At 46.8% G+C, this 16,779-nt stretch overlaps 1 protein-coding gene across 4 annotated transcripts in view; it reads left to right on the top strand.

The window, feature by feature from the left end:
- The window catches only part of MYLK (myosin light chain kinase), a 302,110-nt gene extending 287,345 nt beyond the window's left edge, over positions 1–14,765 (top strand). For all 4 annotated transcript variants that reach the window (XM_066241755.1, XM_066241756.1, XM_066241754.1 and 1 more), the window contains 4 exons: positions 1,740–1,863; positions 8,772–8,901; positions 10,324–10,455; positions 12,717–14,765. In XM_066241755.1, coding sequence (XP_066097852.1) covers positions 1,740–1,863; positions 8,772–8,901; positions 10,324–10,455; positions 12,717–12,967 — 637 coding nt within the window. In that variant the 3' untranslated portion in view covers positions 12,968–14,765. The remainder of the gene's footprint in view (positions 1–1,739; positions 1,864–8,771; positions 8,902–10,323; positions 10,456–12,716) is intronic.
- Positions 14,766–16,779: the final 2,014 nt, after the last annotated feature.

Genomic DNA, 16,779 nt, shown 5'->3' with positions numbered 1-16,779 from the left:
GACGCCCCAGATGGGCAGAGCATCGCCCCCTGGTGGGCATGCCGGGTGGATCCTGGTTGGGCGCATGCAGGAGTCTGTCTGACTGCCTTCCTGTTTCCAACTTCAGAAAAATACAAAAAAAAAAAAAAAGAACTGACTTCAAATTGATCAAGACACAAGAGTCCCATAAACTTTTCAACTTAGCAAGTTTCTTCAACCAGAAATCTTCATCAATCAGCACTTTAAAAAATGTTTTTCTATTATAAAAGTAATACATGTAAATTATAGAAAATTTGAGTATAAGAAAATTAGAATAATTCCTAATCCCTTTATTTTAAGATCACTACACTTTGCTATACTAGCAAATTTACTTATAGTCACATTTCTACGTGTGTTAACATTTGATTCTTTGGCCTTTTTCTCTTTTTTTTTTTTTTTTACAGAGGCAGAGATAGACAGGAACGGAGAGAGATGAGAAGCATCAATCATTAGTTTTTCATTGCGTGTTGCGACTTCCTAGTTGTTCATTGATTGCTTTCTCACATGTGCCTTGACCGCAGGCCTTCAGCAGACCGAGTAACCCCTTGCTGGAGCCAGCGACCTTGGGTCCACACTGGTGAGCTTTGCTCAAACCAGATGAGCCCGCGCTCAAGCTGGCGACCTCGGGGTCTCGAACCTGGGTCCTTCCGCATCCCAGTCCGACGCTCTATCCACTGCGCCACCTCCTGGTCAGGCTGATTCTTTGGCCTTTATTAGCCTTGTTCAATTAAGGTCATGGCCCTGAAGTAGTTCTGGATTCCCAGAGCTCTGAGAAAGATTAAATGAGTTTCAGGATGGTTCTAAGGTTGTCATAATGCATAGGTTGTATGTAGGATATAATTCTTTTTTTTTTTTTTTTTCATTTTTCTGAAGCTGGAAACAGGGAGAGACAGTCAGACAGACTCCCACATGCGCCCGACCGGGATCCACCCGGCACGCCCACCAGGGGCGAGGCTCTGCCCACCAGGGGGTGATGCTCTGCCCATCCTGGGCGTCGCCATGTTGCGACCAGAGCCACTCTAGCGCCTGGGGCAGAGGCCACAGAGCCATCCCCAGCGCCCGGGCCATCTTTGCTCCAATGGAGCCTTGGCTGCGGGAGGGGAAGAGAGAGACAGAGAGGGAAAGCGCGGCGGAGGGGTGGAGAAGCAAATGGGCGCTTCTCCTGTGTGCCCTGGCCGGGAATCGAACCCGGGTCCTCTGCACGCTAGGCCGACGCTCTACCGCTGAGCCAACCGGCCAGGGCCAGATATAATTCTTTTTTAACAGGAAAAATCTGATACTCAGCCTCAACATAAGACATGCAAGTTTAGGGGTTCTCAGAGATTTGGACCTAATGTTTCACTCACCCTCCCCCAGTCAGAGAGGCAGAAGGATTAGCTCATCTGACCAGCAGAATGAGCCCAGCCTGGAATAAGGTGCCAGCCCTTCCCAGTCATGCCTGCCCTCTGATACTTATCCTTCCCAGACCCCAGGGCTCCGGTTGCTTACTCGGTGGTTAGGCCTTCTTAACACTAACCTATTCTGTGTCTAGTCTGTAACCTGGACCAAGAGAGGAAGAAGGCCAGGAGCACAGTGACTCTGGGCATGGTGATGGACTGGGGGCAGAGAGCCCTGGGCTCTGCTCTGTGTGACTGGGGATAGGTGACCTCCCATTTCTGATCTGACCAGCGTCTCTGAGGTCCCCTCCTGCTTAGAAATCTTCTGATCTCTACCTCTTTCAGAAACCGCCTGAACTGTACCCAGTGCCTTCAGCATCCATGGCTAATGAAAGACACCAAGAACATGGAGGCCAAGAAGCTCTCCAAGGACCGGATGAAGAAGTACATGGCAAGAAGGAAGTGGCAGGTAATGAGAGGGTCACTTTGGACTACAGTGTTGCTTCTCATACTTGCTTTTTCCAAGCCATCTTTATTCCCACTTGCCCTGGCCTCACTCCAAAAATGTTTAAATCTGTTTCTGAAATAGTCTGGGACCAAGACTGACATTTCATGTCTTGGGGGCTAGGGATCAGCAGTGTCACCATCAGGACTACTTGGCAACCTGGACAATGAGCTCTCCTGCAGGGCAGTGTGATGGTCTTACGTTTCCTTGCAGTGAGGGAGAATGGCACGTGACCTATAGAGAGTGTCGTGGCCCCACCCTCTAGGGAGATTGAATGTTATGGGCTCCATATCTTTAGGCAAGTGACTTCACTTTGCTGTGCCTTCGTCTTCTGTGTGGAGTTGGGATAGTACCAATGTCAGAGCATCTTTGCGAGAATTATATGATAGAATCTTCATCTGGCCTCTAGCACATTGTTTAGCACATTGCACACATTCAGAAGTGACAGCAATGTTAACCTGTATGGAGGGCTGGCCGTGTGTCAGATAAGCACTTTCTAGGCATTAAGTCTTTTAATCCTAGAGATAGGTACTTTTTTTTTTTTTTTTTTTTTTTTTAGATTTTATATATTGATTTTAGAGAGAGGAGAGAGAAAGAAGGGGTGAGGGGCGGGGGAGTGGGAAGCATCAACTCATAGTAGTTGCTTCTTGTATGTGCCTTGACAGGGCAAGCCTGGGGTTTCAGACCCGTGACCTCAGGGTTCCAGGTCAATGCTCTGTCCACGGCGCCACCACAGGTCAGGCTGTTATCTCCACTTTTCAAATAAACTGAGGCAGAGGAAGGTCAGGAAAGTCACCCAGGATCACTTAGCTAGTAAGTGGGAAAGGCAGGATTCAAACCCCAAAGCCTGGCTCCAAAGCACAGTCTTAACAATGACACAGAATTGTCTTCGGCCATTAGCAGAAGGACAAGATGCTCATCTGAAACCATAGAGAGCTTATCATCGTCTACTGTATTATGTTTATTATCGCCATTGGTGTTACAGAATTCCTGGGCTACTGAAGCGTCCAGTTTCTATGCTAGAGGAACGTATAGTGTAACAGAGGAACTGAATCAATAGACATAAAAGGACAGAACACCCACCGAGAGTTATAAACTCTCCGTATAGCTCTCCATACCCATATATGTGGGTGTGGACAGAGAGTGGAGCCGGTCACGCAGACTTGGATGGAGCTGTGAGGAAATGCTGCCAGGGCGGGAGTTTAAAATCGGCCGTGGAACACGGGCAAGGGCCCAGACGTGGGGACACAGCACAGACACAGGAGCAGGGGCCGCGGCGGGGCGGAAGCTCCCCCGGCCGTGCTGCCCCGATGGGAGCAGAGGCCTTTACCGGGCAGCCGGGGACCTGGGGCAGCTAGGCCTGCCCACGTGGCAGAGGAAGAGGAGCTCACTGTGCTCGGGGTGACTGGGACACTGGTCACTTGCCACGCAGGATGACTAAACCACAGTTCCTTCAGTGCGTCTCCACTCCAAGCGTGGGAGAGGGCGTGGAGGCGGACGAGGTGCTGCGGCTGGTGGGTGCACGGGACTACCACCCGTGTCGGGAACTCCCCCACAGTGGGAGTCACGCCCTCCCCGCCCTGTGTGAAGGTTTAGGTGGGACTCCTGGCTGCCCTCAAGTGCCAGGTGAGTTGAAATACCTGTGCTGCTTACCTACCATCTGGTGCCATTAGGATCCAGTGAAATCAGAGTAGCAAATACTCTTACAAACAAAACGGGGCCCACAAAAAATCAAAGGTTTGCTTTATTAATGATCCTATGGCCAATAGATCTTAAAGTAATGTCTTTCTGGAGCACATAGGGCGGCTGGGGAGGGGGTGGAGGTCCTCGGAGGACGTCTCCTGGGTTCTGCCAGGAAGAGGCTGTGGGGGAAGGCGCAGCCGTGTCACCTCTCGGCGAGGCTCTCGGGAGCGTGACACATGTGCTGGTGAAGCAACCCGGGTGGGCGTGGGGAAGAGATAAGGGATGAGAGAGGAAATAAGCAAATGGAATTTTTTAGTCAAAGGGGTCAGGGAATCATAATTTGTGCTGATACTTTAATCACTTACATTTTTTCTTATTGTTTACACTATTATTAGTCACAGGGTTTTTTGGAAGTAAGGAGCAGAATTTCTGGAAGAAAAGGGCAGAATTCAGAGAAGGAATTTTAAAGTCATATGTTAATATAGTTGGCAGCATTTAGAAATTATTTTTCCACAAAAACAGTGGTTAGGTTTCACAAAAGTAGACCACAAAATCCCATTTGAGCCAGAATGTCCCTGAAGCATAATTTCACTGGTAATAGTTCAGCTGCATCTGATCCCCTCATGTTACATTACTTCCTTAGGAAAATGTTTTCCACCTTTTTAACCGCAGGCACCAACTGCCCTAGAAATGGGGTTCCGTGTCAGAGCAGTGAGGTCCTCTGTGGTGGGCCAGGGCCGGTGAAGCGGCACAGAGCGCCGGGGACTGCAGAGGGAGAGGAGCGGGCAGGCCCAAGCAACCCAACCTCTCAGCCGGTGCTCGAGATAACGTTCCTGTCATCCTTCTGACGTGGTATTCGTGAAAGGCCCAGGGGGAAGGAACTAACATGGAAACAAATCCCTATACGCTAGGCAATATAGGGGGGACTATTGATCTTAGAATGAAGTTATTCTGAAAGAGGGTACGTTCTTTTATTTATATCAAGAGAATTTTTAAAAGATATGGTGGTGAGCCTGACCATGCAGTGGCGCAGTAGATAGAGCGTCGGACTGGGACACAGAGGACCCAGGTTCGAGACCCCGAGGTCGCCAACTTGAGTGCAGCCTCATCTGGTTTGAGCACAGCTCACCTGCTTGAACCCAAGGTTGCTCCCTTGAGCAAGGGGTCACTCGGTCTGCTGTAGCCCCCCGGTCAAGGCACATGAGAAAGCAATCAATGAACAACTAAGGTGTCACAACAAAGAGTTGATGCTTCTCATCTCTCTCCCTTCCTGTCTATCTGTCTCTATCTGTCCTTCTCTCTGTCTCTGTCAAACACACACACACCCACACACACACACAAAAAGATGTGGTGAGTAGTAGCACCGAGGGTGGGCAGTTTGAGCAGTATGACAGGGTTTCTGCATGCAAAACTCAAAGCAAAGGGTTAGGAATTTGGAGGCCCATGGACAACCATCTTTATTTTCTGGGAACCACAAAGACCCCTGCTGTGTAGACCAAAGGGCCATGGGGAGGAAAGCTTTTGGCTCGGTACAGCACAGAACACTCTTAACAATCATATTTGGATATTATGCACTTCTCACAGGCAATCCTAATCTTGGGGCTGTTGGTTTATGTAAGGTCTACGACAGCTGGCTGGCACTAAGTAACCAGGCTTGTCCCCTTTGCCAGGGACTATCTCAGCTTTAGCATTGAGAGACGCTTCTCCTTCAAAGCCGTTCTGTCTTGGGCACATGGGGCTGGTTAGTGCCCCTGGCCGGCTCTCCCAGGGGCGGGGGTCTGCTGCATTGGAGAGGCCAGTACAGATGGGCCTGCTGGGAGCAGAGGAACCCTGCCTTACCCATTGCCCTCAAACAACAGGCTTCCTCAAAACAGGGATGGAACTTAGAGAATCGAAACTTTGTCGTCTTGATGTTCCAAAAAAATTTCCAAAGGTCTTGATCAATTTTCAGCCCAGAGGCATGAAACTGAAAGACTAGAACATACAGATATATTTCTTTTCCAGTTCTGACAAATAACTTCCCTACCTACTTTTTTTTTTTTGATAAATCAGTTTTCAAAGATTGAATTCAAGCATAGATTATTTTTAACTCTTTTTCCTTGTTAAGCGCACCTTACATTTCTCCTTGTTTTAGAAATTATATGCTATATTGCTCCATCTGATGCAGAATTTCCCCCTGTATGGTCTATTTCTTTCTTTTATTTTTTTTTAAATTTATTCATTTTAGCAAGGGAGGGGGAGAGAGAGAGAGAGAAGGGGGAGGAGCAGGAAGCATCAACTCCCATATGTGTCTTGACCAGGCAAGCCCGAGGTTTCGAACTGGCAACCTCAGCATTCCAGGTCAGTGTTTCATCCACTGCACCACCACAGGTCAGGCTGTATGGTCTATTTCTGAATGTGAATTTGCCACCTCCTCAGCAGTATTGTAAATCTCATTTGCCTTGTTCTAGTCACTTTGTATTAGTCATTTTGTTACTAGAAGAAGAAAGACTTCAAAAAAAAAAAAGAAGAAGAAGAAAGACTTCATCATTTCACACCACAGAAGTGAAGACAGTCCTGGGTGGTCACAACCCAGGTGTTTGGAATTAGGGGCTCCAGAGGCTTGAGGGCGGTGTCCCTGCTACTTAGTCATAGTATGGGCCCAGTCTTTCTTTAGAAGACTGGGGCTTCTGGGAAGTTTGAATCTTCTGGTTCAAGGACATGAGGCCTAGAGATGGGAGCTGACTTGCACAAGGTCACACAGTAATCAGTGGTTCAAGAACTAACCTGTCCCTTATTGAGAATGACCTCTCTTAGTTTAGAGGCTCCTGGCCAGGGCAAACCAATCTGCATTGGATAAGGAAACGCGAGACCAGGGCGGACTCTGGGAGCCTGGCTGACTCGGAAGTAGCCTGGTCTGACGTTGACTCTGTACGGATGGCTGCTTGTCGCTTACACTCTTACGTGTTGCTGAGGTCAGGGTAAGCTCCCTCCGGAAGAGCTGGGTCTCTCAGCACTCTGGCCAGCACAGCAAACAGGTCAATGTAACAGCCCCCTCCAGAAAAGCATGCAGGGCTGCCGAGCAGTCCCATTCTCTGCAGGGCCACTGCTCTGCATGAGTGCAGCTGACCCATCACCATCTCTCACCTCCTCCCCCTCACATCCCCTCCATTTGGGGCTTCCTGGGTTCTGTTCAGAGTGACCCAGTTTCTCCGTGGTGACGAGGGCCAGAAGCATACCCACACCACACCGTGGTGTATTGGAGAGGGTAGATGGCCAGAGGACAGAGCGAGACAGAATGTCTGTCCAAAGTGCATGGAATAGTCTGCAACAAGAATGGCATGTGACAAACCAGAAAAGTGACCATGGTCACAGCAGTGGGCCACTGCCTACACCACACACACGCACATACCTTTTTCATACAATTCCTTAGTAGCCTGAAGTTCTTTACTTTCGAAATAATCTTTTTACTGAAACATCCTGACTTTTCAACTAGTTTAAAATTGTGAACTACTTGAATGTAGGAAGTGAATTCAGGAGGGAACTAGTTTGGCGCAGTTGGAGGTCCAATGGGCGAGTGCTAGCCATTTGCTGGTTCCCCCCAGCAGCCAGGCTGCAGGAGGACTGGGCTGTGGGATGTCTGCTCTCCGCATACACAGCACCCGAGGCCTAAACAGGTGCTTGGGGTGCTGTGGTGGAAGGAGTTGGTTATATTTTAGTTTTTTATTCCATTGAGCTTAGAAAATGGGTGAGAAACTTTAATTAAAGACAGAGGGACCCTGGCCGGTTGGCTCAGCAGTAGAGCGTCGGCCTGGTGTGCAGAAGTCCCGGGTTCGATTCCCGGCCAGGGCACACAGGAGAAGCACCCATCTGCTTCTCCACCCCTCCCCCTCTCCTTCCTCTCTGTCTCTCTCTTCCCCTCCCGCAGCTGAGGCTCCATTGGAGCAAAGATGGCCCAGGCGCTGGGGATGGCTCTGTGGCCTCTGCCTCAGGCGCTAGAATGGCTCTGGATGCAACAGAGTGACGCCCCAGATGGGCAGAGCATCGCCCCTTGGTGGGCAGAGCATCGCCCCCTGGTGGGCGTGCCGGATGGATCTTGGTCAGGCGCATGCGGGAGTCTGTCTGACTGCCTCCCCGTTTCCAGCTTCGGAAAAATGGAAAAAAAAAAAAAAAAGACAGAGGCTGATTTAATACGGGCACACTGGGCACGTGCCTGGGCCCCGACTTCTGAAGGGCCCCGCAAAACCCCTTTATACTTTTTTCTAATGTCAGAGGCCCAATATTTTCTTCTGCGCCCGGAGCCTCAACCAACCTTATTCCACCTCTGATTAAAGGTAAGAAACATATATGCAGTGTATATTATTGGGGGTTTCTTGACCTAAATGCTAGGCTTGCAGAATTTTTGCACTGCAAAGAAATTTTCACTCAGGTTCTGACTTCCTTTTTGGCAGAAAGTCTATTCATTCTCAAAGCGCCTTGACTCAGAAGAGCCAAGTGCCTTTGCTGCGCTTCTCTCTGATGCCTGGGAGTACGTGCTTACACGGGGGAGAGCACCCCTCCAGGATTTCCCTGTGCACTCAGAGACTTGTGCTGGGGCCAGCGAGAAGTTTCCCAAAACCTCTTAAGTCTCCGAATCATAAACAGAACTAAATGAGACCTTGGAGATCTTGTCCAACCCCCTCCTTATGGAGAAAAGGAAACCGAAGCCCAGAGAGGTTACACGACTTGAACGAGGTCAATAGAATGCCTTTTAGCTCTTGCCTGGGGACCTGTGGGATCTGCAGTAACTAGCCTCTTGACCAATTAAAAGCCTATCACTAGCATTGTTTTACGAGAAACCGCCCCACTGGGCTCAGTCAGCAATAAGTCTTTGGAGCTGTCTCAGCCTGCAGTTGCTTTATATAAACTATCCCTTTTATGGGAGTTGAAGCACAGTATGAAAGGGTTTTTGTCTCGTGTTGACCTTGTTTAGTCACATTAACGCACACATCGGTTCCAGGCCCCATTCCATTCTCCGAACATCTTCTGACACACTGATAGTGCTGAGCAGAGCAAGGTTGGGCTCACTTCTGCAGCGAGCCTCGGCACTCGCAGGCCCTCCCTCTGAGGACAGCGCTTCTCCTGGGCTGGGCTCTCCTCCCCGCGCCCACTGCCCAGCTGGAGCCGGGGACGCCGCGCCGCTGAGTCCAACCCCAGTGTCTATTTTCCAGAAAACGGGCAATGCTGTGAGAGCCATTGGAAGACTGTCCTCTATGGCAATGATCTCAGGGCTCAGTGGCAGGAAATCCTCAACAGGGTCGCCAACCAGCCCTCTCAATGCAGAAAAACTAGAATCTGAAGGTAAGCAGCTCCAGGAAGAGTTTCTCCAACAGTTGGTGAGAAAGGAAGGGCGGGGGGGGGGGGGGCATTTTGAGTTCTTTTGAGGAGGGGTCTGTGTTTTGGTTTTTGATAATACAATCTATAAGGATTAAATTCAGAACTATTACGTTACTCTGACAATTACTAAGGCTAGTAACTACTCTCTGTTTTAACTTAGGTTTAACTATTTTCAGAGAAAAAGTTATTATTTGTTTGGCATAAGCATTAGCAAAGGCTTTATTAAAAGCTTCCTTTTTTCTCATTAAAAAAGAGATACTTACCTATTGATAGGCAAACATAAAACTTAAATCACATAGAGTAGTGTACTTTTAAAAAATATCCTTCCTTTTAGTCTTTGTGTTTTTCTTTTAAACAGAAATTAACTCATGTAGTCCATATTCATTTGGCATTTTTCTGATGTTGAAACGTGTCCTTTGACCTGGGTAGACTGATGGGCAGGGCTCCCCTGGAGACTTGGAGGGTTAGTTACTTGCTCACTGCCTTTGAGATGCTGCCCTGTCCACCTCCTCAGTGAGTGCCTGGCCGCCTCCTGCATCAGCTGCAGGCAGGGTCTGGCCCTTACCTTCTTGAGGCGCCTCACTTGGCCAGAGACAGCCCCTGCTGCCTGGTGCTGTTGGTACCCAAAGTGAGAAGCTGAGGGGTGATCCCTTTTGTGCATAAAGGCAGTGTCTTGGTGAGGCCGCTTGCTGGGCTGCTCTGATGCAGGGACTGAGTCTTCAGCACGTGGGTCTGGTCCCTCCTGGTCGACTCCTGCCACTTCCAGGTGACCCACAAATAGCCTGAAGGGGAGGGAGAGGATACAGGAGCCCCTGCAAGTCCTGGCTTTTTGCTGGGCCCATCCCAGGTCCTGGTTGCCGTCACACAACGTGAAGGCAGTATAAGTGAGGAGAGCAGAACTACTGGCGAGTGAAGGGTGCCTCTCGGACCTGGCTCCTCCGGGAAGGGCTTCTGCTGGGGGGTGGGGTCAGGGGGCTGGGGACCAGGGGGCTGGGGACCAGGGGGCTGGGGACCAGGGGGCTGGGGACCAGGGGGCTGGCTCAGCTCCGTTCTGCTTGGATACCCTCAGCTGAATCCTGAGGCAGCATGGATGCAGCCAGAAACCCTTTTTGAAGATTATTTCTTTTCTCAGTGTGTCAGCCTACGGGAAGGGGGGAGTCCAACATTTCCTCCCTCTGGTCACAGTTTCTCTTCTGCCAAGTCCATGGGGCAGCAGGGCAGCCTGTCCCGGGAGAAAGGTGTGCTTATGATTCGGTCCTCTAAACTGCACTACTTGCTAAATTAGAGCTCCTTTTAAAAAACATTTTAAAGTCAGCTTTTTTAAACTCGGGAAGAGGAAAGAACAGGGGATGAGGAGATGACCACGCCCTCTCTCCTGTCCTCTAGGAGATGTCTCCCAAGCCTTCCTGGAGGCTGTTGCTGAGGAGAAGCCCCATGTGAAACCCTATTTCTCCAAGACCATTCGCGATCTGGAAGTTGTGGAGGGAAGTGCTGCTAGATTTGACTGCAAGATTGAAGGTAAGTTGGAGCTGTTCTTCCCTTAACCACAGAGGGGTGTGGCTGGCTGGGGTCCCACTCTGTGCCCCGGGCAAGGTGTCAGTTCTGGGAGCAGTCAGGAACCGGGTCAGGAGGAGTTGGCTCGGTGGCCCCACGCCCCCAGCTGAAGGTCAGGGCCATTCAGTGACTTTCCCAGGAGCACCTTTGATATTTCACTCACTTACATCAGCCACTAGGCCCAAGTTAAAAGTGGTTTGTCGAGGATGATAGTATTTGTCTATGGAACATGCTTAATGCAATGAAGCTTCAAGTTTCTGGGAAGCAAGTTTCTCACAGGCGGCTGGCCCAGAGCGAGGATGTGGAGGGAGCTGCTCTGCTGTTGTCGGCGGGCTGTGTGGCCCTGGGTGCTGATCTGACTCTTCTGAGCCCCGAATCCTCCCCTGTTAGATGATGTCTAATGTCTTCAGGGGCTCTGGGGATTCTTCGGTGACATATGTGAAAAGAGAAACTTTCTAAGTCATTTAAAGATATCATGGAGTTAAGGGAAAGGCTGTGGGGTGGGTGAGTGCAAAGAGCATGCAGTGTGACCTCAAACTGAGAGAGGATGGCACCAGCACCGGTGCCATCCTGCCCATGCTTCTCTGCCCACCAGGATGACGTGGCCAAAGAATCGGGGGCTGTTTGAGCTCAAGGGGCCTTAAGGGATCTTAGCACAGCACATGAGAAATTAGCAGGGTGGTGGCACTAACTACTTCAGCTTGCACAAATGGCAACACTCTAGAAAGATAAAGGGCAAAGTAAGATCGGCTGTAAGTCTGTGACTGCCGTGTGCCAACCAGAGAGGAGGGTTAGCTCCTCCCCCAGCCTGATGAAATGAAGCACAGAGGTTCATTAGGCAGCGTTGCCAAGACTGCACAGCCCAGGCCAGCAGGCAGAACAGGCCGTGCCTCCCGCCTTGTAAGATTCCCCAGCAGTGTGACTAGATAATGCCTTTGTGCAAAGAAACTCAAAGTTAGGAATGAAAAAACAATTTTTCACTGGTCATTGTATTATCAAAAACACCGTGAAAATGCCTTGCCTGCCATAATCTTTCTCTCGCTTCATTCCATTTTTAAAATACGATGCGCTGCCTTCGCCCGTGTGGCCGTCCTCAGGCTGGGGCTCTGCTGACTCTGGGGCCACTGCCTGGCACCTCGACGCTCACGTTGCCCTCGCTGTTGTCTTTTTCTGTTTTCTGTTATAACAAAATGACTGTCATCTTATACCTTTCTCTTTGGGATTATTTCTTTGGTATTTGTATAACTTTGACTGGAGCACTCAAAAGAAATTAAATATGGTTGCTGTTTTGATTGAAACGAAATTCCATTTGAAAAGAATATTAAAATTCTTAAATTCTTATATGGAATTTTTATTCTGGTTGGGGCTACCTTTTTGTCCTATCAAACTACTTCTCCAAAACTTAAGAACAAGTCAGTTAGAATTATCATATATTTTAAAGGTATATTTTATATCTATGTTTACTGCTCACAAAAATTAGGGGATATTTCAAAATGAATATGAAGCTATAAAATATCCCCTAATTTTTGTGAGCCATGTATATTTTAATGTTGAACTTTGCAGGAACATAATTAGGTCATAAAATGAGGCTAATCACTGTGGTCAGTTTCCAGTTATCTATAAGCAAATTATGTCTTTGACTCAGACTAAGACAGACACTTTTCTTTTTCTTAGATATATTACCAGCTCTGCTAATTGATGTTTTAGAGTGCTGTTACCAGCTTTGAGTTATAATTTCCATGCCATATTGTTCACCATTTTAAGTGTATAATTCAATTATTTTTAGTAAATTTACAGAATTGTACAGTCATCACCACAATCTGATTTTAGAACATTTCTATTACCCCCAAACGATCTCTTGTTCTGAACCTTACTTTTTATTTGAGTTTAACTTTTATACAAGATGAGAAATTTTCATTTTGCCCCAGAAGATATTTGGCTGTAGGCGTGTAGTCTGAGCTGGGAGGTGTTCCAGGTATCTGCATCCGGACACGGGTGGGAAATGGGGTGACTGCAGAACACCTCGCGTGAGGTTTCACATATTAGTGTTTGCCGTACATGTCCTATTCAAATGTAAATATCACAACAGCTGCTAAAAGGCAACATCATCATTTTTTCCCTTTGCTGCATTAATCAATAGCAGTAGCTTAGGAATTGCTTGCAGGAGTTGATAAGAAATTTTGAATAAGAGTTTCTGCTACTTGTGTCCCCTCCCTGTGATGCAGGATACCCTGACCCTGAGGTGGTCTGGTTCAAAGACGACCAGTCCATCAGGGAGTCCCGCCATTTCCAGATCGACTACGACGAGGATGGGAACTGCTCTTTGATCATTAGCGATGTGTGCGGGGATGACGATGCCAAGTACACCTGCAAGGCTGTCAACAGCCTTGGCGAAGCCACCTGCACCGCGGAACTCATTGTGGAAACCATGGAGGAGGGAGAAGGAGAAGGGGGAGAAGAAGAAGAGGAAGAGTGAAAGAAAGCCAGAGAGCAGCAGTTTCTCAGTCATATTACAAAGACTATTTCTCTAAGCTCAAAAACCCAAGATAGTGACAGCACCCAGTGTGATAGACCACCCAGTTAGGTCGTTGGGGGGTCAGTTCTTCAGCAACAGCAGGTCATCCCTTGAAGCAGTATTGATGGGCATTAATTTCAATTAGGTGGCACCTTACGATACTAGTACAGCTAGATTGCATTGTGGGAAATCACCAGTCACTTGCCCCACCAGTTAATTTTAGAGAGAAAGTAACCCAAAGAAATACTTTTCTGGGCAAAGTCACAAATTCCCCCACTGAAAACACTCATGAAAAATAAATCCTGCAGCCACAGGTCAGCGCAGAGGCCCCTGGGGGCGGGGAGCTCAGCCACTCATTCCGGAGACCCGGGGTCTTCTCCAGACTACAGCGCTTCATTCTGAACGCAGTTGAGCCATTTTAACTTACAAGACACATTTTATTCCCAAGTTTACTATAGACATTTAGACTTTACATTTCCCCCGTTTTACCTGCCATGTGTTCTGGATCTGAACTTGCCATGAGTTTAAGCACTAAGGATATTACATTTAGATTCTGAAGACAGGTCCCCTGCTTGTGGATGGCTGGTTTCCTTAGGAAAATAAAACCTCCTTTCTTCCAAAATCAGTAGGGAATCTAAACTTATCCCCTCTTTGCAGATGTCTAACAGCTTCAATTTTTATAAGAACCCTTGGGAAGGAAAAAGTTCTTTGCTAATATGCTTTTCTTCTGAAACTAGGATTCATCTTTGTGCTGTTATAGAACACCAGCTCTGCATGTATGGCAAAGATTTGTGTTTTTGAATGTATGAAAAATCAGTTTGCTGAAAAGTTAGTCTTATTTATTGGACATATGAAACAGATTTCAACGGATGAAGACCTGTAGGACTCTCCATACTGTGGAGTCTCCTTCAGGACACCTGAGTTGAATACGCCTTCATTCTGAACACTAGAGGACTCTACCTACCTAATGGGCTCACAAGGTGGCGTTTTTTTGAATCTGCATCCATCATGCCTTGCCCCCAACCGTGAAATAGATTCGTAGACTTGATAAACGCACTCAGATTTGCATCTTGAGGAATTTTTAACTTTCTTTCACTACATTGGCACTTAAATTTTTTCTTTATAAAACTTTTTGAAGGTCATAAACAAAGACCATAAACTGATTTGCCTGATACATTTCCTGTGTGTGTGTGTGCAACATTCCAAATACTTTATTCTTTTCCACTGTTTGTAAAGTGCAGCAATTTCATATTTCAAGGAACTTTCTCCTAGTTCCTCAAGAACCAATTTTAAATTACGGTACTTCAGTGCAATCCTACACAGTATCAACATTAGAATTTTTTTCAACATTAAAATTTTGATATTACTTAGTCTTATGTTAGCTTCCATTCTACCTTATCTGCTTTTTGCTGCTAGTTTCAAATTGCCAGTATTTTATTTTTTTGCTTTTTAAACAGTTACAATATTTTTCATAATAGCCACAGTATTGCCACAGTTTATTATAACAAAGGGTTTTAATTTGATGTAGAGCATTCAGAGCTTTCCTTCATCACTTTTCATTGTGTTTAGACTATAACCTCTGTGTGCATATGTTGTCTGTATGTGCGCATGTGTAGCGTGTACATTTGTTTACAGGTTTTTGATGCCTTCTTGAAATTGTGTTCATGTTCTCCCAGTTCATTGTGCCATCAGAATGGTTAATGAGAACACTACAACTGTAGTTAGCTCACAGTTTTTAAATAAAGGATTCCACAGTGCATGCCTTTGTTCAGTCTTTGCGGCCTTCTCTTCCTTTCTACGCCACCCGTTGTAAATAACCCCGACAGGCCCTGCGAACGACACCAGTGCTGTGCCGCGTGCCTGGCTGATCTGGTTATGTTTCAGTGAGGAACGGGATGACTCGGGTGCTTCTTGCTTGCACTAGGTAACCTAACTTGCGTGCTTAGTTCAAAATTTTTCTTGACTGTCAGTTTGGTTCAGTTAGATTCTAGACATCTATAGTACCCTCATAATGCTAAAATCTATATGGCATTTTCAGCATGGGGCAAAATTGTCATCATCATTAATATTATTTACCAGGGCCCAGTTTGCATTTGTAACTTTGGTACAATTTATTATTATCAGCCAGGTCCTATCTTTCTGTGTCTTGATATTGAAGCATTTGTTATCAGAAAACTGTAAGTCCTGCTTTTTAGGGAGTCTGTTACCCGATATCAGATGTGATTGCCCATGTCTGGTATTCTCTAAACAATACTGTAGATAGTCTAGAATCAAAACATGCTTGTTGGACTAGATAATTCTGTCATTCTACAGTATAGACTGGAAAGAAACAATCAATTTGTCTAGTTAATAAATATTTAATTTTTTTTCATATTTTTAAAGGCAATCACAATCTACAGATGTTCCTAGTGAAAAACATTATTTTTAAAGAAGAGGACTTTTTATTCCTTGCTAGTGGAAAATGTACCATATATATTCTGTACCAGGAAAAATAACAAATAACAAACACATTTTCTTTTTCTTTTTTTTTTTTAGATTTTATCTATTGATTTTTGGAGAGGGGGGAGAGAGAGATGAAGAGAGAGAGAAGGAAGGAGAGTGAGAAAGAGCGAGGGGGAGCGGGAAACATCTACTCATAGTAGTTGCTTCTCGGATGTGCCCTGACCAGGCAAGCCCAGGGATTAGAAGCAGTGACCTTTATCCATAGGTCAGGCTATTTTTTACCTTTTTAAGACATTTTTAAAGTACTGGTTCTGTGCTTCACACCACAAAATTTAAATAGACCTGAATCCACAAGCAATTACCAGTAACTTGTGATATGAAACAACCAGCTAGGCCAAAAACCTCCTGCATGTCTGAAACTCGGAGCAGCCTGAGGTAGGGGAGCGCCACTGAGATAAGAGAAAGACAGACAGACTCACTGGGGCTGAATTTCCTTGACAGGGAACCAGAAGGAAGGGGCGGGGCCATCCTTAGAGCTACAATCACTTTCATTTCAGTGGCTTTGCTCATAACTCCCTTCCCATTGGAATTGGAAATAGCAGAGCTATAGTGCTTGGACACAACATTTCTAACCACTGGGTGTCTGAAACTTTAGCCCCAGGCCTTGCCCATGTTCAAAATGCTCCCACATTGCAGGGAGAGTTTCATGTCAGAGACTGTAGCCCTAGTGATGACCAGGCAGAGGTGTATAATAAATCTTCACATTATTTGACTCTTTGAGGCTAGATATTTTCCAGTTGGAAATAACTAAGGAAGAAGGAGGTTACAAATTAACCTAAGTCACGTGGGTCATTCACATTCATTAGCTTTTCTCAGACAGGCATTGGTGGCCTCCAATAGTCGAGGCAGGCTGAGCCACAGGGCTTCTCCATAGCCTGGCTCCAGCTGGTGGGTCCAGTGAAGAACCTCCGGCCAGGTTCACAAGCATTTGTTAGCAAGTGGTCATGGAACCTATTTGGTAAGGTCCATGATGCCCCCAATCTATCTCTCTGGAAAGCCCTTTACCTGTACACTGGAGGCAAATGCTACAGGATACTACGGCAGGATCTAGCTAACCTGGTTAATCACCCAAGGAGAATCTGTTCCAGCAGTACGTCTTACTGGAGCTTTGTAAGTTGTGCCTCAGTTTCCTCATCTATAAAATTAGAGTAGCAATGGTTCCTACCTCACAGTTTGTTATAAAAAATTTTTTTAGATTCTACTTATTCATTTTGAGAGAGAGTGGAGAGGGAGAGAAAGAGAAGGGAAGAGCAGGAAGCATCAATTCCCAT

This window comes from Saccopteryx bilineata, chromosome 8 (assembly GCF_036850765.1).
Source record: "Saccopteryx bilineata isolate mSacBil1 chromosome 8, mSacBil1_pri_phased_curated, whole genome shotgun sequence".
NCBI lineage: Eukaryota > Metazoa > Chordata > Mammalia > Chiroptera > Emballonuridae > Saccopteryx > Saccopteryx bilineata.
Note: the sequence above shows the minus strand (reverse complement) of the source record. Positions and strands in the feature narration are given on the sequence as shown.